This window comes from Quercus robur, chromosome 8, assembly GCF_932294415.1.
Source record: "Quercus robur chromosome 8, dhQueRobu3.1, whole genome shotgun sequence".
Taxonomy (NCBI): Eukaryota; Viridiplantae; Streptophyta; class Magnoliopsida; order Fagales; family Fagaceae; genus Quercus; species Quercus robur.
The window spans coordinates 22,468,167-22,485,749 of record NC_065541.1 but is presented as its reverse complement, the minus strand read 5'-3'; the positions used below and the strand labels follow the sequence as shown (position 1 = coordinate 22,485,749).

Below are 17,583 nucleotides of genomic sequence, written 5' to 3'. Positions count from 1 at the left end.
CATCCTTTATGGTGCCTCATGTCCGTGGTTCAAACCTCCCTCCCCCTTCCCCACTATCATCTACCTAAATATATGTATATAAAATAAAATAAAAAAATTAAATGTAGACCCTTCTTTATTGTCTTCTGAGTCAGAGTTCCTCTGTCATATGGTGGATGTAATTGACAGTCCTACTTCTATTGGCTAGAGGTGGGGGACCTTTTTATTTTTCCTCCAATTCACCACTGTTAATATATATTCTAAAATCATGAGAATGTGTACATGTGTGTGTTTGTATTTCAAGTTAGCCATTTCACTGAGCTCAAAATTTGTGTCACTGGCAAGTCATATCAATGTGCTGTGTAACTACATAAGTTGTTCTGAATCTTGTAGATTGAATTTGTTTAGGTATCTAACTGGAAACTTGCTAAGTGGACCAGTGCGTGATTGGATGCTAAACAAAGACAGAATGTAAGCTTCTCTTCCAAATTAATGTGAAGGAGTTTGTATCATTTACATTAATAAATTTAAATTCATGCATTATTTGTTCCCCTTTAGTTTGCTAACTCCTGTGGAGAATGTCTTGTATAATGTAGGCAATCTAGGTTTAACTGTATTCTCAACATCTGTTGATAACCATTGGTATTAAGTAGTTATTCGCATGTTTGGATATAATTTCTTCCATCTGATTTGTTGTGGATGGTTATATATAAAGGAACTTTTTTTGCAATGAATATTGTTTCTTTAAAGGTTAATTTACAAAACCATCTTAGATAGTTAATCAATTGTAGCATAAATGAGTGCATCAAAATATATTAAATAGTGGAGTCATAGGAAACATGTTGCCTATACACTTCCCTAGCATTTTACAGAACTCATAAAAGTATTGTGGGGATTCCAAAAGTTTCTAAATGTTTCCAACTCTCCATAGTCTTCAGCTATTGTATATTCATTAAAAAAAAAAAAAAAAAGGAATTATTTATTCGATAAAATTTTAATCACTTAATCGCTTCAGGAGCATCAAAAGCCTAATCTTCTACTTCTACGTGATCTTTTCCTTTGCACTGATGCATATAAATTGTCCTATCCCTTGCAATCCCTCAACCATGCATACATCAATTATCCTATCCCTTGCAATCCGCCCATGCATCATCCAAGAATTGAATGTGATGAGCCGTATCACTAAGCTCCAGCTATCGTATTATATCTCCTTTTTAACTTCAAACTTTAAATTTTAGTATCTTTGTATAGTTCATAGTTTAACATGAAGGAAAGAGTCTCCTTATTTTAGGTTAGCTCTTATGATCTTGATATTTGCATATGGGGTTGGTTATTTAAATTATCAAAAACACAAAGGTGGGCTTAGGTAATGTAATGGTAAGCATCTTTCTCATATAAGAGTGGTTTAGCTTATATGTGGGAGTTTGGATGAAAGCTTTATCTCCTAAAATATGTAGGATTGAGTTTCACTGAATTAAAAATGAAATATTATTACCCCTTCCATATATGTTATCAACTATCCTGTGTAAAATAAAAGTTTATTATTCCTGCTTCATTCTGTTAGGTAATGAATTACATCATAATTTTTATGTGCAGTGATCTTTCGTATAACAACTTTCCCAATGGAAGCTTTATTTGTGATCACCAAAGCTTGTAAGAATGCTTTTGTCTGTGTGTGAGTGTGATCTTTTATTTACTAGCTAAGCTTTGGACTTGGTGATATTTTATGTAGGAACTTGTTTACAACCTCTTCAAAGGGGAGTGACACGTAAGTTTTTTTTAGTTTCACCTTTCAAAGCATGCATTACAAAGGTTTTTTGAAATTAACTTTCTGGTATATTGTCTTGATTCATTTTTTTATTTTATAATCTTCAATGTAATATTGTCTTGAGTCATGTAACATATATTTAATCACAATGTAATATTGCTGACTTGCTTTGGTACCTCGATTGCCTTATCAGTGGAAATATTTCGTGTCTGAGGAGTTCTTCTTGTCGAAAAAGTAAGTTCTTGTATGGGATATTATAAAATTGATTTAGTATTAAATTCTTCAAGATTTACCTATGTTATGCTTATGATTGCTTTGGTTCAGATCTGTACCAGTTCCTCAAGTATATCCTAAAGGGTTTTCTCTCACGCTTGTAACCATACTGAATAATGAATCTGTTTTAAGAGATCCTACTTTACATCTATGTTTTAAAATTCTTCTAAGCTACACAATTTTGCGGTTGCTAAATCATTTTACAGTTTCAAGTCTTTCTTACAGACTTGCAGTGTTTAATGTGACTAGGCACTAACCATGTTTTAATTTTTTTGTGTTCGGAATTGAGGGCCCCTCCCTTGCTTGCGGCCCCCAAGATTGGAAATTTATTGTAAATGCTTCCAAGTTTATGAATCTTTCTCATCTAATTTATGTATTACTAAACATTTTAATTTTTAATAAATCTTCCAAATTTTGTCTTTTTGAAGTTTGCAAAATAATGCTAATGCACTGGGATTGAACTTTTGTTGTTAGGATCCATTTCTAGCCTTTATGTAGTTATCTAGCTATCTTATCTAACAGTGGCATAAGTCTCATTGGATATAGTAACACATGAGGGCACCCCCCTAATAGTACTAAACACAAGAATGAGCAGTGTCCTTGAATGACCGTCTCATTTGGCTTGATTTTGCACCAAATGAAACTCTGTCTCATCACACACTCCTCCCCAAACCGCATTTTCCCCCAACCCCCCCCCCCCCCCCCCCCCCCACAAACAAAAAAAAGGGAAAAAAAATATTTTTTCCCTGTTACTAATTTGCATTAATATTAATTTAAATATGTTTAAAATGTTCAGCTGTTAGTAATTCATTTTTCCTATTTCCCCAGTTGTCTACGACCTCCAGATAAATTGTGGCGGACCAGAAGTAACTATAGATGGAAATATTATGTATGATGATGATACAGAGCCAGGTGGACCTGCAAAATTCTTTAAGAGAGAAAATTGGGCATTTAGCAGCACTGGTCACTTCATTGATGATAACAAACCAAAGGACATTTATATTTTGGGAAATTCCTCCAAACTCACTATGGCTAATCCTGAACTATACATGACTGCACGCCTTTCTCCTCTGTCTCTTACTTATTATGCTTTTTGTTTGGGAGCTGGAACTTACAAAATAAACCTCCATTTTGCGGAGATAAATTTCACCAATGATAATACATATAGCAGCTTGGGAAGGCGTGTATTTGATATTTATATTCAGGTATTTAATGACATTATGCTCTGACCTTCATCAACCAAAGTTCTTATGTTTATAGCTTGTTACTAGCTGGTCACTAACATGTTTAGAATATTGAAGGGAGAGCTAGTGGAGAAGGATTTCAATATTGCAGATGAAGCTGGTGGAGTTGGCATGGAAGTCATAAAACCTTATCTTGCAGTTGTGAATAATAACACCTTAGAGATCCGTTTTTATTGGGCTGGGAAGGGTACAACTGGCATCCCTGGAGGAGGAGTCTATGGTCCTCTTATTTCGGCAATTTCTGTTCATCCTGGTGGGTTTAGAGTCTTTAGACCTTGCATTTGCTTCTTGTAATCAATTTTGGACGCTTAGAAATAGACCATGTATTAACTTGCAAATCCATGTTTATCTTCATTCTATAAATTCAACATTGTCAAGAAATTCTTTTAGGGTAATACCCTAGGATCTACAATCTACTCATTTATTTAACTATGTGACTAAAGTCTTTTGGGTTTTGGCTTTTCAATCAAGAATTTTTTTTTTTTGCGGTCTAATTTTATTAGTTTGATATATAGGACCCTAGAATGTGTCTAAAGTCTTATACTATTATTGTGATGATTAATGCATTCCTTACATCAGTATGTGGTACAAATGCCACAGAATTCAGATGGAGTGGATTTTATTTTTATTTTGCTTCTTAAAATCTCTACTGGATTCAGGACAAATTAAGCTGATAATTGTCCTTGTGTTTTGAAAAACAGTCGTGTTCATTTAAATTTAGAACTTGTGAAAAGAGCGAGTCTTGATTATTTCTTCGTTGAAGTGGTTGTAATGGTTTTGATGGTTTTTTGTGTTCCTTTACGCATTACATAGTTGGCTGGAAAATGATTTTACCCCCTATCTGAGGCATCTAATATTATATCTTTTGAACTATTTCTTTCAATAGACTCTACAAATGGCAGCGGTGTATCAGTAGGAGTAGTAGTTGGAATAGTGGCTGTAGGAGCATTTGTTCTATTTCTGGCTCTGGGTATCCTCTGGTGGAAAGGCTGTCTAGGACAGAAGAGCAGAATGGGACAAGGTATTTAGTATTGTAAATGCATATTGATCTGTTCCTAAGGAAAACTTATATGTTCAGTGAATTGGATTTTGCATTGGAGCTTTTTGCATGTGTATATATATGCCCCTGATACGCATGCTTGTAGAATGACTTTAACTATTCAAAACATAATAAAAGATATTAAATATTTACCATTATATGCTGCTAGAAAACATCATTTTGCCTGAATGCCTGGTGTAGGAATTGACTGCATATGGGTGTTTTAGAAGTTATGATTTATTACATCTGCTCAAATGTTTTGACAAAAACTTAAAAAAGTGTAAATTTTTTCAATTTTCCTAGATATAATTCATATGTGAATTTGATTCTTCTACAGATCTAAAGGGTTTAGACTTGCAAACTGGTTTGTTTACCTTGAGGCAAATCAGAGCTGCAACTAACAACTTTGATGCTTCCAATAAAGTTGGAGAAGGTGGTTTTGGTTCTGTTTATAAGGTATTTAACACTAAATTTAACATTGATCTATTCTATTTGAACTTTCATTATTGAGTTTTGACTCCACGCAAAAAAATAAAAATAAATAATAAAAAAAATAAAATCTCTATCCTTGTTGCAGTTTCTTCTTTCTTATGTTAAGATGTTGAAAATTATATTCGCACAGGGCCTCTTGTCAGATGGTACAACAATTGCAGTAAAGCAGCTTTCTTCCAAATCAAAACAAGGAAATCGCGAGTTCGTAAATGAGATAGGCATGATTTCTGCTCTTCAACACCCTCATCTTGTTAAGCTCTATGGATGTTGTATTGAAGGAAATCAACTATTACTAGTATATGAGTACATGGAAAACAATAGCCTTGCTCGAGCTTTGTTTGGTAAAAATTTACTTCATACACTTGATGTTTTTGGTATTTGTAACATGCTGTAAGTAAGATAATGTATATATGAATAATTGATTTTCTATTAAATTTGAAAAATTAAAGGCTCAGAAGAATGCCAGTTGAAGTTGGATTGGACAACAAGACATAAGATCTGTGTTGGGATAGCAAGAGGTTTGGCTTATCTTCATGAAGAGTCAAGATTGAAGATTGTTCATAGAGACATCAAGGCTACTAATGTTCTGCTTGATAAATATCTTAATCCTAAGATATCTGACTTCGGTTTGGCCAAGCTTGATGAAGAAGATAATACACACATAAGCACCCGCATCGCTGGAACTTAGTGAGTTACTGCCTTCGTTAATTTCTCTTTTATGAATATTATAAAAAAGTGCTGATAATAAAATTTTATTTATATAAGGGAAATATAGGTGTTTTTTCTTGTAAGAAAATATCATAAGGATAATGGTTATGTGACATTAGGAGGACAACAACAACAACAACAAAAACAACCAATTTTTAATCTCAAAATATTAGGGTTGGCTATAGATCCTCAATAGAGTAGTTAGAGTTGGCTAGATGCATTCTTTTTTACTATCATATTCATTGTTACCTCCTTAATTGACATGTCTATTTTTACTAATTCTTCTAATTTTATTTTAGGTCTTCCTCTATCTTTTTCCATTCTCTTAACTTGAATCAATTCTCTCTTTGTCATTGGTGCATTAATCACTTTCCTTTCTACATGATCAAAATTTTTTAAGCTATTCTTCCTCATCTTTTCATTAATAGGAAAAATCCTATCTTTCCTTATATTTGCACTTATTTATATTAACACCCTCATTTTAGTTATGCTAATTTTACGAGCATGTTGCTTCTCAAAACTCAAAATTTGTACCTAAAAAAAAAAAATCACCATTCAATACCATTGAGCATATCTACTCTTACAAAAAATTTTCCTTTAACTATTCTACTACACAATGCTCCTTATGCCCTTCTCTACTTCATCCACAATGCATTCGCATTCTCTTCATTCTTTTCATCTTTATGAAATTATTGGAAACTGATTCTAAATCATACCTATTCTTTAATAAGAATGAGATACACAATGATAATATTCTGTGTCTCTTGTATTATAAATTCATACCTTCTTCAATATCAACTAAACCCACATAAACTGTACATGTAGCTAAAGCATGGATATGTTGATTTTACGTTTATTGACACGGTCTCATTTATGCTACCATGACCATATAATTATCACTTTTGTAAATCTGATTATATAATAGGTGCACCATTTATGTGGTTAAAGCGTAGACTACTGTTGTCATGTATCATGTTCATTGTAATAATCAAAATGAGATACAAAATGATCAAATTATATGGGTGAAAATACCATTTTGGTTCCTACATTTTTTACTCACTATTAATTTGGTCCATATATTTGGTAGCAGTCAATTTAGTCCCTGTTATTTTCAACTTGTAGTCAATTTAATCCATATTATTTTCAATTTATAGTCATTATGGGTCCAAATTTGGGTTTTTTTTAGTTAAGTTGATATGTGTGTCTACTAGAGTTGGAGATTGGTAAATTTGATTTGTGTTTTTGTATTTGGTTGTCAAGAAAGTTCAAGAAAATGCAAGAAAAGTGATGATTTGACTATAGGGAATAAATTGACATGTTGAAAATAACATGGACTAAATTGACTTCGACCAAACTATAGGGACCAAATTGACAATAACCCCCAAATGTAGAGACCAAAATGGAATTTTCACCTCTATATGTGTCTTGTATCATAAATTCATACCTTTTTTTTATCATCAATTATACCCACACAAACTCTAAATGTAGCAGGAGAATGGATATATAATTGTTCAAGTTAAACATAGATACAATATTTTAGATATGGTTCCTTAAGTAACCCTCCTAATATTCAGCCATCTGTCCACTTAACGAAAACACTATGTGGCATTAACACCATCCATTTCTTTCTTCTTTTTTGTTTCCCCTGTATGTGTTAACACCATATACACAAAAACACAAGAAATCCTAGAACCCCAATTTCTCTGACTTCTCAATTTTCACCCTCAATCGCTGACTTCTAAGTTTGTGAAGAAATTAAGCTCTGCTTGCTTCTTTCTCTCTCCCTTTCATAAAAACTGGTCCAAGACACGAACAATCACCCAATATAAAAGGTACACTTGAGATGTTCAATTTGACCACATGGAAAGGAGGTAATGAAAGTGCCCACATCTACTGCTTTAAGAGTCCAACATAGCTAAACTAAAAAAAAAAAGAACACATAAAGAAGTCATGTGCCCAAACCCAGAACAAGCATTGCAGGCATTGAACTTACATCAAAGAGCCGATAACCAATTAAAAAAACTTATATTTTATGGGGAATCATTTTAATGGGAAGGAGTTAAGTTTTTCTCACGGAATGGGTTTTTTGGTTCTCTTGGGGAAACAAAAGTCGGATGGTGTTTACATTGTTTAGTGTTTTGGTTAAGTAATCAGGTTGTTGAAATTTAAGAGGGTACCTAAGGAACCATACTTAAGATATTGTATCTAAGTTTTTCCCTGATTGTTCTATGTCCTACACACAACAAACACAACAATTGAAGTTTATAAACATGTTCTCATAAATGTCTGCATTATGACATATTAATCATTTTGGTATAATTGATTATAGTCATCAACCATCAACATACTGTGTGTTTGCCAAAAACCTAAAGTAATAAGCATAGAAAATCTGTGATCAAACACCGAGGTCACGTTTGGAATAGAAGACACATAGAGAGAGTCAGAGAGTTCTAAGTGTCATAGCTTATGACACTATAGTGGTGTGCCTCGAATTTCATAACATGTTGACTTGTTGTAAGGAGGTGTTTAGGGATCCATATTAGTTCAGTTTAAGTTTGCTTATGGATTTATGTATTCATTAGACTTCTCCACCTACTAGCTTAATCCTTTTGGTATATTGGAGATGGAAAGCATGTGGTCTGCCAAGAGGGTGAGTGGGATGTTCATGACCTGGGTCTCCCCAGCCAATATCTGGTCAACTGGAAGCAAGGTTTCACTGTTGAGAGCTACCCTATAAAATTAAGGAAGGTGGTGGTGGTAGTTCACTTGAAACTAACCTCATTTGAGTTTTTTGTAGGGTTTGAAGTTGGGGTTATTAGCACACAAAGAGAAGAAATTGTGCATCGGTAGTAATTATGGAATTGGAAAAATCCATCGGTTTTGTGAGGATTTAGAGCTGAGATTTGTCATCCTCAAATCCTAACTTAAAATCCATTTGGAAATTTTAAATTCTCACACCAGAATTTGTAAATATTGAACCCAAATGATGGCTATGATTGGCGCACCCAAACACATGGTATCTCTCTCAACTTGCCCCTCTCTCCCTAGAAAATGCAAGTATTCATTTTCTTGCATAAAAAATGGTCCATTGATGCAGACAGTCAATAAGAGTTGGTCTAGTTTTGATGCAAGGCCTTCTTGCCACATTTCATTGGTTACTTTAATTATTACTGAGTCTTTGAAGTTTTTTGGTTAGAAAGTTGTTGGTTTAGTTTTAATTAAAAGTATGGTAGGATAAGGGCAACCTGGTAACTTCTAGATTTTTTGGAACGTGTTGTCATTGGCTGTTGGAAAGGCCCATGAGTCTTATTTTGTGTTTGGAGTCCTTTTCCTATTAGGTTTAGAAATTCTTAAGTATTCTTTGTTATTAATAATCCTAGTCTTTATAGAATTAGGTTATTTAGGAGTCCTATTCCTTCTAGAAAAGGTTTTAACAAAAGCTTATATTAAGGTTTTATTGTAGTCAATAATATTCATAATGAAATTGATTCTAATACATTTCCTTCAACTTATTTTAAGCTTTGAGAGTGCGATTGCCTTTCCCCTACTTAGGTGTGATTGGCTTAGGGTTTACCTTTCTTTAAATCTTGTTTTATTCACAATTTTAACACTAGACATCCATCAACATCAATCCTAATTCAAGAACCCTTCAAAATCTCATCAAGAAATCCAATTTAGTGTTGAATTCCAAAAAATCCTACATCATGAATGGAAGTTGTCTTTCATTCCGCCTCATGCTATTTAATTTTGTTCTAGTTGTTTTCTTAGCGTACTAGAGTAGTAACAATTAAACTTCTGAAAGTCATATAGGTCACAATTTTGGGTTACTTATCAGCTGAACGTATCTTTATACCAAAATGATACAGACAATGCCATGTACATGAATATGGATAAGGTTGAATTTATGTTGTATGTTGTGGTCAACAAGTAAACACTCAAGCCAGTCTAAGAAATCCCACATTGTCATGTATCAGTATAACCAAAAACAATCTAAAAGAAAATCCTTCATATCTTTTCGCATAATCTTGAGACTTATATAGGAATTTGTTCCATTGCTTGTTTGCTACTACATCAACAAAACCAACAGCATGCTGCTATTGATGTCAAGTGTCAACATCTCATTATAATCTTTATCTAGGAAATTTTAATTTAATATTTGTAAAAGTTGCAACTCTAGAGGTGGCTGGACTATGGCTTATGGCACCATGAGTTTGGTCCATGAAGGTTTTCATCTTACTTTTACATAGGTTTTCATTTAGGAACTTCATTGATGAATTCGCAAATGCTTCATTAAATGGCATCAAACTCACAAGAATTTTAATTTTTTGAATGAAGGTATTAAGGAAACACATCTAGAATAGAAGGTATTCGGGGAAACTATTTATTAATTAGGGAAGAAAACGAGAGAAAAATCAAGGGAATTTTTACACTCAGCTTGGTTTGAAGGAAATGGGTGAGGAAACAAAAGGGAGAAAAAAAAAATGTTTATAGAAAAATTTTAATATTGAGCTTAATGCAAGGAAAATGTTTTGAGTATCCTTCAATTCAACTTTGTTGAATATTGCTATAATAAGCATTCATCTTCCTATTAAAAAAAGGGTAAAACATTGAAATATGCTTGGTGGAAAAGTTGTGCATAATTTTGTGTTATTGCAGTGGATATATGGCACCTGAGTATGCAATGCGGGGTTATTTGACTGACAAAGCAGATGTTTATAGTTTTGGGGTTGTTACCTTGGAAATTGTTAGTGGGAGGAGCAACACTAGTCACCGACCAAAGGAGGAACCTTTTAATCTTCTTGATTGGGTAAGTTTGATCTTTTACTCTTTTCATTTTATTGCTTTTTATTGTTCTTGCTTAATTTTTATTTGGGCTCTTTATGTTTTTGGGAAAACACAAGTTAGGGGGTATTTTATATATATGTACACACGCAAGTTAAGGTCATTTTGATTTATTCCTAATATGTTTAAAATTTTGGATTTGAAACCCTAGTACTAGATATTGGTTTAATTCAAGCTCGTCTGCCTATATTCATTTTTGAGATGGCCGTTAAATGTTACTTAAGCTCAAAAAGACAAAATTTTAATGCACCAAAACTATGTCATTTTGTCTAGGTCAAGAAAAAAGTCCATACCTAGTTAAAAATTTTTTTTTCTTGCTAAGAGCCTTGTAGCTCTACAAGGAGCTCTTAAGTGTTTTTAACCAAGTTAGGGGGTATTTTATATATATACACACATGCAAGTTAAGGTCATTTTGATTTATTCCAAATATGTTTAAAATTTTGGATTTGAAACCCTAGTATTAGATATTGGTTTAATTCAAGCTCGTCTGCCTATATTCATTTTTGAGATGGCCGTTAAATGTTACTCAAGCTCAAAAAGACAGAATTTTAATGCACCAAAACTATGTCATTTTGTCTAGGTCAAGAAAAAAGTCCATACCCAATTTAAATTTTTTTTTTTTCTTGCTAAGAGCCTTGTAGCTCTACAAGCAGCTCTTAAGTGTTTTTAACCAAGACACTTATAGCATGGTTTTAAAAAAAGACCAGACCAGTTGGTTCAACCAATTCAATAGTGAACCAATACCAGTCAAGATTTTCACAAAAACTGGTAATGCATAAAAAGTTTGCTCAAAACCAGAGAATCGGTGATTTAACTATCCTGAATTGGCAACCGGGATGATTGAACTGGTTTTGAGTGAAGAGAGATTTTCAGATCTAATTAGATATTTGGTCGATGATTTGAATGGTTGAAGTGGTTAAGGAGAACGCAAAGAATAGGAGAAGTTGGATCTTGGATCTAAACGAATAATAACTCTAAACAATTTCGCTGGAAAGGAATCTCAAAACTTGGACTTGAAGTTTGTGATGTGAATGGTACACCTGCTAGTATTATTCTTTGCAACTTATTTGTTAGATTCTAGACTTCAAACTTTAGATGGCTATATAAAATATTATTATTGTGTGGCTCTTTTATCATTATTATTTTCATCATTTGTATTGCTCTCTTTCAACTTACAAGTTACAAGTTACAACACACAATACAAGTTATAATAATAATAATAATAACAACAACAACAATAATAATAATAATGATGATGATGATGGTTAATTCCATTAACTTATTCTAATATTTGGGTTAGTATTAACTAGGACCAAAACATTTCAAAACTAATTAATTTAGTCTCTAAACTTAACTTAGTCCCTAAACACCGTTAGGCTTGTTAGTAATTTTTTCTCCTCTCTTACGGACCAAATTGGTCAGTTTTGAAATGTTTTGACCTGTTTGGCATTAGCCTAAACCTGAGAGTAGGTTATTAGAATTTACCCCTAAAATATAATAATAAAAAGGTAAAAGAAAATACAAACTATTTGGTTCTTCTCCCATCTGATATATTATTATCCCATAATTGTGCCAATAATTTTATTGTTTTGTATTTTCTTTTGGTTCAAATACTTCTAAAAGGTCTTTTTTATTTTTAGATTTTCTTTGTTTAAACATTTAGAACATATTATTGCTTCCATTTTTTTAGTATAATAAGATGGAAAAAGTCACTCACAAATTATTTTAATTATCTAAAATGTTTTCTAGTTAATATTATTAGTTATTATAAATGTATAATTTATTTTTTTAATTTAATAATTATTTATTAAATTATTTATGACATTACCAGTTCAACCATCGGTTCAACCTTTGTGACATCATTGTGACATCAAGTTCAAATCCCCTCTAGCTCTGAATTTGGGTTAACTAAGTCGAAGTGACATCACTGATCTTGATGACCACAATTACCACTTAGCCAATCAAACCACCAAATCTCAAAATCCCCAAGTCTCTACATGATCGACCCAAATCTCTTTGCACTCCCTAAACTAAGAGCCTTGAAGTCGAATTCAAAAAACACAATAGCCTTTACCTATTTGAATTTCACTCTATTTAGATGCCTAGAAACGCTAGGATTTGAATTCTTTTCTTTTATTTTTGATTTTTTTAGTTTTTATGTATTTCTTTTCTTTTTTTTAATATAAAACTTTTTGTTAGACTATTTGATTTATGTGAAATAATTAAAATGACATGTCATGATTTTTTTGACTAATTAGCACATGTGACAAGCATGAGTGGTATTTAACGGCTACATTATCAGCAAGCATGGATGAAAGGGCTTATGTCAAAATACTAAATAACATTAAAGGTTCAAATCTAAATTTTTATATATTTGGGGGCAAAATCTAAATGATCCCATACTCTAAGGGCTTAATTTACAATCTAAAATTTTGATGGTCACATTTTCATTTAAGGTTAATTCCATGTTGATAAAAAGTTTTATAATCAACGTTAAGAAATTTAACTCTTTATTTTATTCCCTTACTCCTAAATTCTTCTTTCTTATTTATATACTGGCCAAGCATATGTTAATGTCTTTATTCCCAATATGGGCGTAGATTGGTGACTCGCAAATTTAGATGTATCTCTACCAAGAGCTTTATAACTCAATTGATATATCTTTGTGTTTCCAATAGAAATATTTAGGATTTAATCTTCATCCCCCGTTATAATTCTTCATTTTTATGTTCCTGTTCCTAGGCACACCTTTTGAAAGAGGAAGGGAATTTAATTAAGCTAGTTGATCCAAGGTTGGGCTCAGACTATAACAAAGAAGAGGTGATGGTCGTGATCCATGTGGCTCTCCTATGCACTAATGTTTCTTCTGCAGCTAGACCCACCATGTCTTCAGTTGTGAGCATGCTCGAAGGCAACATTATTGTTCCGGATTTGGTTTCAGATATGAGTTTATTACATGATGAAATGAAAGCGAAGGAACTGCGAAAGTATTATCAAATCAATGAGGAAATCAATATGAGTGAAAGCACGAGGCGAACAAAGTCATTGGACGGCCCGTGGACTGCTACTTCTTCATCTGCTGCTGATCTCTACCCAATCAATCCAGAATCTGGTCTATTGGAAGATAGATTTTAGAGAATCTCAAAGGTTTCTCATCATTTCTTAATGTTACAAATGATTGATGCCTAACAATTTTAAGAACCATGAAGTTGAAATCATAGAACTTTATATTTTTGGTTTTTTTTTTTTTTTTCAAGACTCAGAGAGGAGAGCGAGACGCAATATTGATAGATGGTGGAATTCTCGTGCAAGATGAGGATGATAATAAAAACTTGCCTCCTTACACGAGAAAAGTGCATGTTCAGAGGCTTTTGCCTTTTTTTTTTTTTTTTTTTTTTACATGATTTTGCATTTAAGAATTAGTAAAAAGTTATTGTTTTGATAAAAAGAGAAAAATGTTTTGACGATTTTAACCTTATCCCCGCATGGTCTAGAGGCTATAACAGGGAGGTGTTTTGACAAGAGCTTTACTAAACAAGGTTCCACATTAGCTACAGCCCTATATTTATTTCCTTAATGTTCTGCCTTCCCCAATTTTTGTTAAGACCATGTGTGATGCTCTAAGTTGATTGGATATTAATTGAATGTGTGTTTTGTGAGCGTGTTTTGAGTCCTACATTAGGCATTCATTAGGTCAATATGAGTTTTATTAAAAACAAAAATGAGTCTCAACTATTGATACCAAAATTATAAAGGAATACTCAAACTAAATAACGTCTTGCACTCCAAATATCAAAATAAGAGTTTCTCTTGCCTAATTCGAGAGTTGAATTTGGAATGTGCAATTGATTATCCATCCAACCTCACATTGATTTTAAAATTGTCAATTGAACATTTCACAACTTGAGGTTTCAAGCTCCATTCCTCTGGTTTCAAGGTCCACTCCTCTTGTAACAAAGGTATAGAGGCTTTGCTAGGAAAGGTTTAAATTTTGCTCCAAGTCAATTTAAGAAAATGTGCAACAATGTAGCAAGAGCAAGGTTTATAATTTATAAAAAATTCCCGCAAGTCAGTAAACTCTAGAGAAATTTAATGTCCTTAAAAAATTTTAATACCAACTCAATTGTTGTAAAACTTGATTCTAATTTTTTTTTTCTCCATTCTAAACTTTAGTTAGGTTTCATGGTTTTAAAAACCCAAATAATCAAAGAATCCAAATTGGGTCTGGTTCTCGGTTTTAACTGGACTGAATTAGGGTTTAGTTCCCAATTGAATCGTTTGGTCCATTCAATTTTTAAAACCATGTTTATTTTACAAGTAAATTCAAATAAATACATTGCAAGTTGTAATTAGTAGATTACAAAAAAGTGGGATATAAGATTTGTATTCCTCCATCAACATTTGAGTAATGATGCAGTCTCAATAAAGTATTATAGGATAAGCATTTCAAAGTTTTTATAGCGAGGAGTAGGGATGGCAATTTTTCCCCGCCCCTCCCCGCTTCGCCCCGCGCGGATTTTCCCCGCTCCGCAAAGGTGATGGGGCGGGGATGGGGCAAGATTTTAGCCCCGCACCACAGGGCGGGGCGGGGATGGGTTTAGGCTTTTTAGACCCACCTCGCCCCGCCCCACATTACTAAAGGTTATAATTGTAAATTTTTCATACCCTAAAACCCTACTATTTAAACAAATATTAGCATATTTTATTCTATCCAATATGATTCTCTGCTTTTATTTTGTTATGTGTTATACTATAAGATTTTTATTTATTTATTTATTTTTAATGATTGTCTTGTTAAACACTTGGATATATTATTCAATTTTTTCTAAAAATTGATTTGATTTGATGGAATAAATTTAGTTGTTATTTCATGTAAATTTTTATTAATGAAATAGGTTTCATTAAAAAAATTGTACTAGTTGTAGGGCAAATTAACAAAAAAGTAGAGTTTTACGGGGTGGGGCAGGGCTTCGTGGGGCCCCAAGGGACGGGGATGGGATGAGAAAGTATTCCCGGTCATGCGGGGCGAGGTGGGGATGGGGCAAGACAAAACCATGCGGGGCAGGGACAAAGACCCTATCCTTCGGCCCCGCCCCACCCCATTGCCATCCCTAGCGAGGAGTGCAAGGTTCAACTAGGCATGTTCGATGTCTCGCCTCTGTCTTGTCTTCAAGATAAGAAAAACCCACGTAGAACTATGCCAATAGAAGTTGAATGAATTTTTTCATCACTATGAGGTGGTTTCAACAATATTAATGAGAAAGCGATGAAAGAGAATTGATAGGGATAGTGGTGAAAGTAGTAAAAGAGTGAAGACTGTTTTTTTAAGAATTGTAATAAAAAATGTGCAAAAAAAAAAAAAAAAAAAAAAAACTATAAATAGGATATATATTCGTGGCAGAGCCAAAATTTTAGTCTTATGGGAAAAGATTAAAACAAAACGTTGAATAAAAAATTAATTTAAGAAAAATGTTAATTAACATAAGTAAGAAGTAGTTATATAATTAAACATAAAATTTGATTAATATAGAAAATATAGTGTAAGTGTAAGTTATAATTTTTTTTTTTTTTTTTTTGGTGCTTAGCTAATATCAATTTATTATTATTTTTGTGCGTCTAGAGTTAGAGTTAGAGTTTTTTTTTTTTTTTTTGAGAGAGTAGTGTTGGAGTTGAGACTTAATGATCATTGATATGTTTAAACTACTTCATGATCAATAAGAGATATATTATACAAGTAAAATTATAAATAAAAATAATCAATATATAATTGTTAATAGATGAAGTTAAAAGACTAATTGTAATATATTCAAACAAGTCATTTTAATTATTTAAAAATAAAAACTAAACATAAATAAATTTGAACATATATATTAGAAGTATGATAATCAAAGTTGTGGAACCTGAACTTGGCCAAGCGTTTGACCAGATTAACCTTGAATCGGCCTAAAGACCAATTTTTAATGCACAATTCAACCCACTTCTATATTTTGGGTGTCTGGAGTAGAAACCATTGGGCCACAAATCTTTTGATGGTAAGTTATGGAAAATTATTATATATAAGGACAATTTTTATGAATTAAATTTACTAAAAAAATAAATAATATATCATAGTTAGACCTCAGTTGAACTCTAGTGTAACCTCAAAAACTTTGAACCTTTCTTTTCTAGTTCTTTAAATGATCTGAGTTTTAAAACCATAATGATAATACACTTGATATTTTTAAATGTTCTATAAAAGCCTTGATTTTTTAAAGAGATTATATTTATATTTTTTGTAAAATAATTTAAGAGTATCAATGTATGTTATATGCATCTCAATTTTCATTATCATTGTTTGTTATATGTGCCTATTACAGTTTTCATTAGGTAGGTTTTTTTTAAAAAAACAAACCTTAAAAAATAGATGGCATTGTAGAAGAAGTAAAAGCAACAATAAAAACAAATAAATCTGTGCATCAATGTTGCCATACATAAAATTTAATATTTTAAACTACATTCAAGATAATTTTTTTTATTGGAAAGATTAAGAGAATTAAAAAAAAAAAAAAAATCAATGGAGATATTTTGAATTTAAGATAAATTTTTATTTTATGAAAAAGTTTGGGAATATTTTCTTTTAAAAACGTGGGGATTTGGGATGGATTGGGGGGCCCCTTACCCTTGCTCATGATTTTTTTTTTTTCTTGGAACGAGGGCCACATAACGCAGGATATATATATGAGATGGGTTCAAGTTACTCCTGGTGTAACTCTTTAGCATTACACATTTTTTAAACCGTTAGATTTAAGTAAATCCGACAGTTAAAAAAAGACCCTCATTATTACAAATATTCTTATTAAGATCTCATTAATTACCCTCATTTATTACATTTTAAACCTATCTCTAAACACAAAAACATTTGACGTCTGACTCTCTCTCTCTCTCTTTCTCTCTAGGTTTCTCTCTCACTATCTCCTCCACCATTGCTCCTCCACCATTGTTCCACCTCTACAGGTTGCCAGCAGGCAGAGAAAAAAAAAAAAAAAAAAAAAAAAACACTAACAATAGAGGTTTGTGAGTGCTCTGTTTTTATTTTTCCTTTCTTTTCTAGTTTATGAGTTCTCTGTTTATGTTTCTTTTCTGGTTTGACTCTCTCTCTTTCTCTCTACGTTTCTTTTCTGTATCATGCTTGGTACATCGTTTGTGTTAATGATGGTTTAATATGCTAGTGACTACTCAAATGCTAAGTGGCGTATAGA

General features: G+C 32.4%; 1 protein-coding gene and 2 long non-coding RNA genes across 5 annotated transcripts in view; 2 read left to right on the top strand and 1 right to left on the bottom strand.

Annotated features, from left to right (window-relative positions):
* Positions 1 to 13,823, top strand: part of LOC126695001 (probable leucine-rich repeat receptor-like serine/threonine-protein kinase At3g14840) — a 29,876-nt gene extending 16,053 nt beyond the window's left edge. Inside the window, exons 14-26 of one of the 3 annotated variants that reach the window (XM_050391589.1) lie at positions 373 to 450; positions 1,576 to 1,632; positions 1,712 to 1,747; positions 1,941 to 1,981; positions 2,849 to 3,225; positions 3,322 to 3,517; positions 4,151 to 4,285; positions 4,641 to 4,759; positions 4,926 to 5,136; positions 5,245 to 5,482; positions 10,160 to 10,310; positions 13,088 to 13,492; positions 13,603 to 13,823. In XM_050391589.1, coding sequence (XP_050247546.1) covers positions 373 to 450; positions 1,576 to 1,632; positions 1,712 to 1,747; positions 1,941 to 1,981; positions 2,849 to 3,225; positions 3,322 to 3,517; positions 4,151 to 4,285; positions 4,641 to 4,759; positions 4,926 to 5,136; positions 5,245 to 5,482; positions 10,160 to 10,310; positions 13,088 to 13,480 — 2,032 coding nt within the window. In that variant the 3' untranslated portion in view covers positions 13,481 to 13,492; positions 13,603 to 13,823. The other 2 variants (XM_050391590.1, XM_050391588.1) reach the window with 2 other exon arrangements.
* Positions 10,317 to 10,849, top strand: LOC126695003 (uncharacterized). Its single transcript, XR_007645944.1, has 2 exons — positions 10,317 to 10,444; positions 10,752 to 10,849. It is a non-coding gene; the product is annotated as an uncharacterized LOC126695003 (long non-coding RNA).
* On the bottom strand, positions 10,322 to 11,042 carry LOC126695004 (uncharacterized). Its single transcript, XR_007645945.1, has 2 exons — positions 10,946 to 11,042; positions 10,322 to 10,638 (listed from the first exon to the last, which is right to left on the bottom strand). It is a non-coding gene; the product is annotated as an uncharacterized LOC126695004 (long non-coding RNA).
* Positions 13,824 to 17,583: the final 3,760 nt, after the last annotated feature.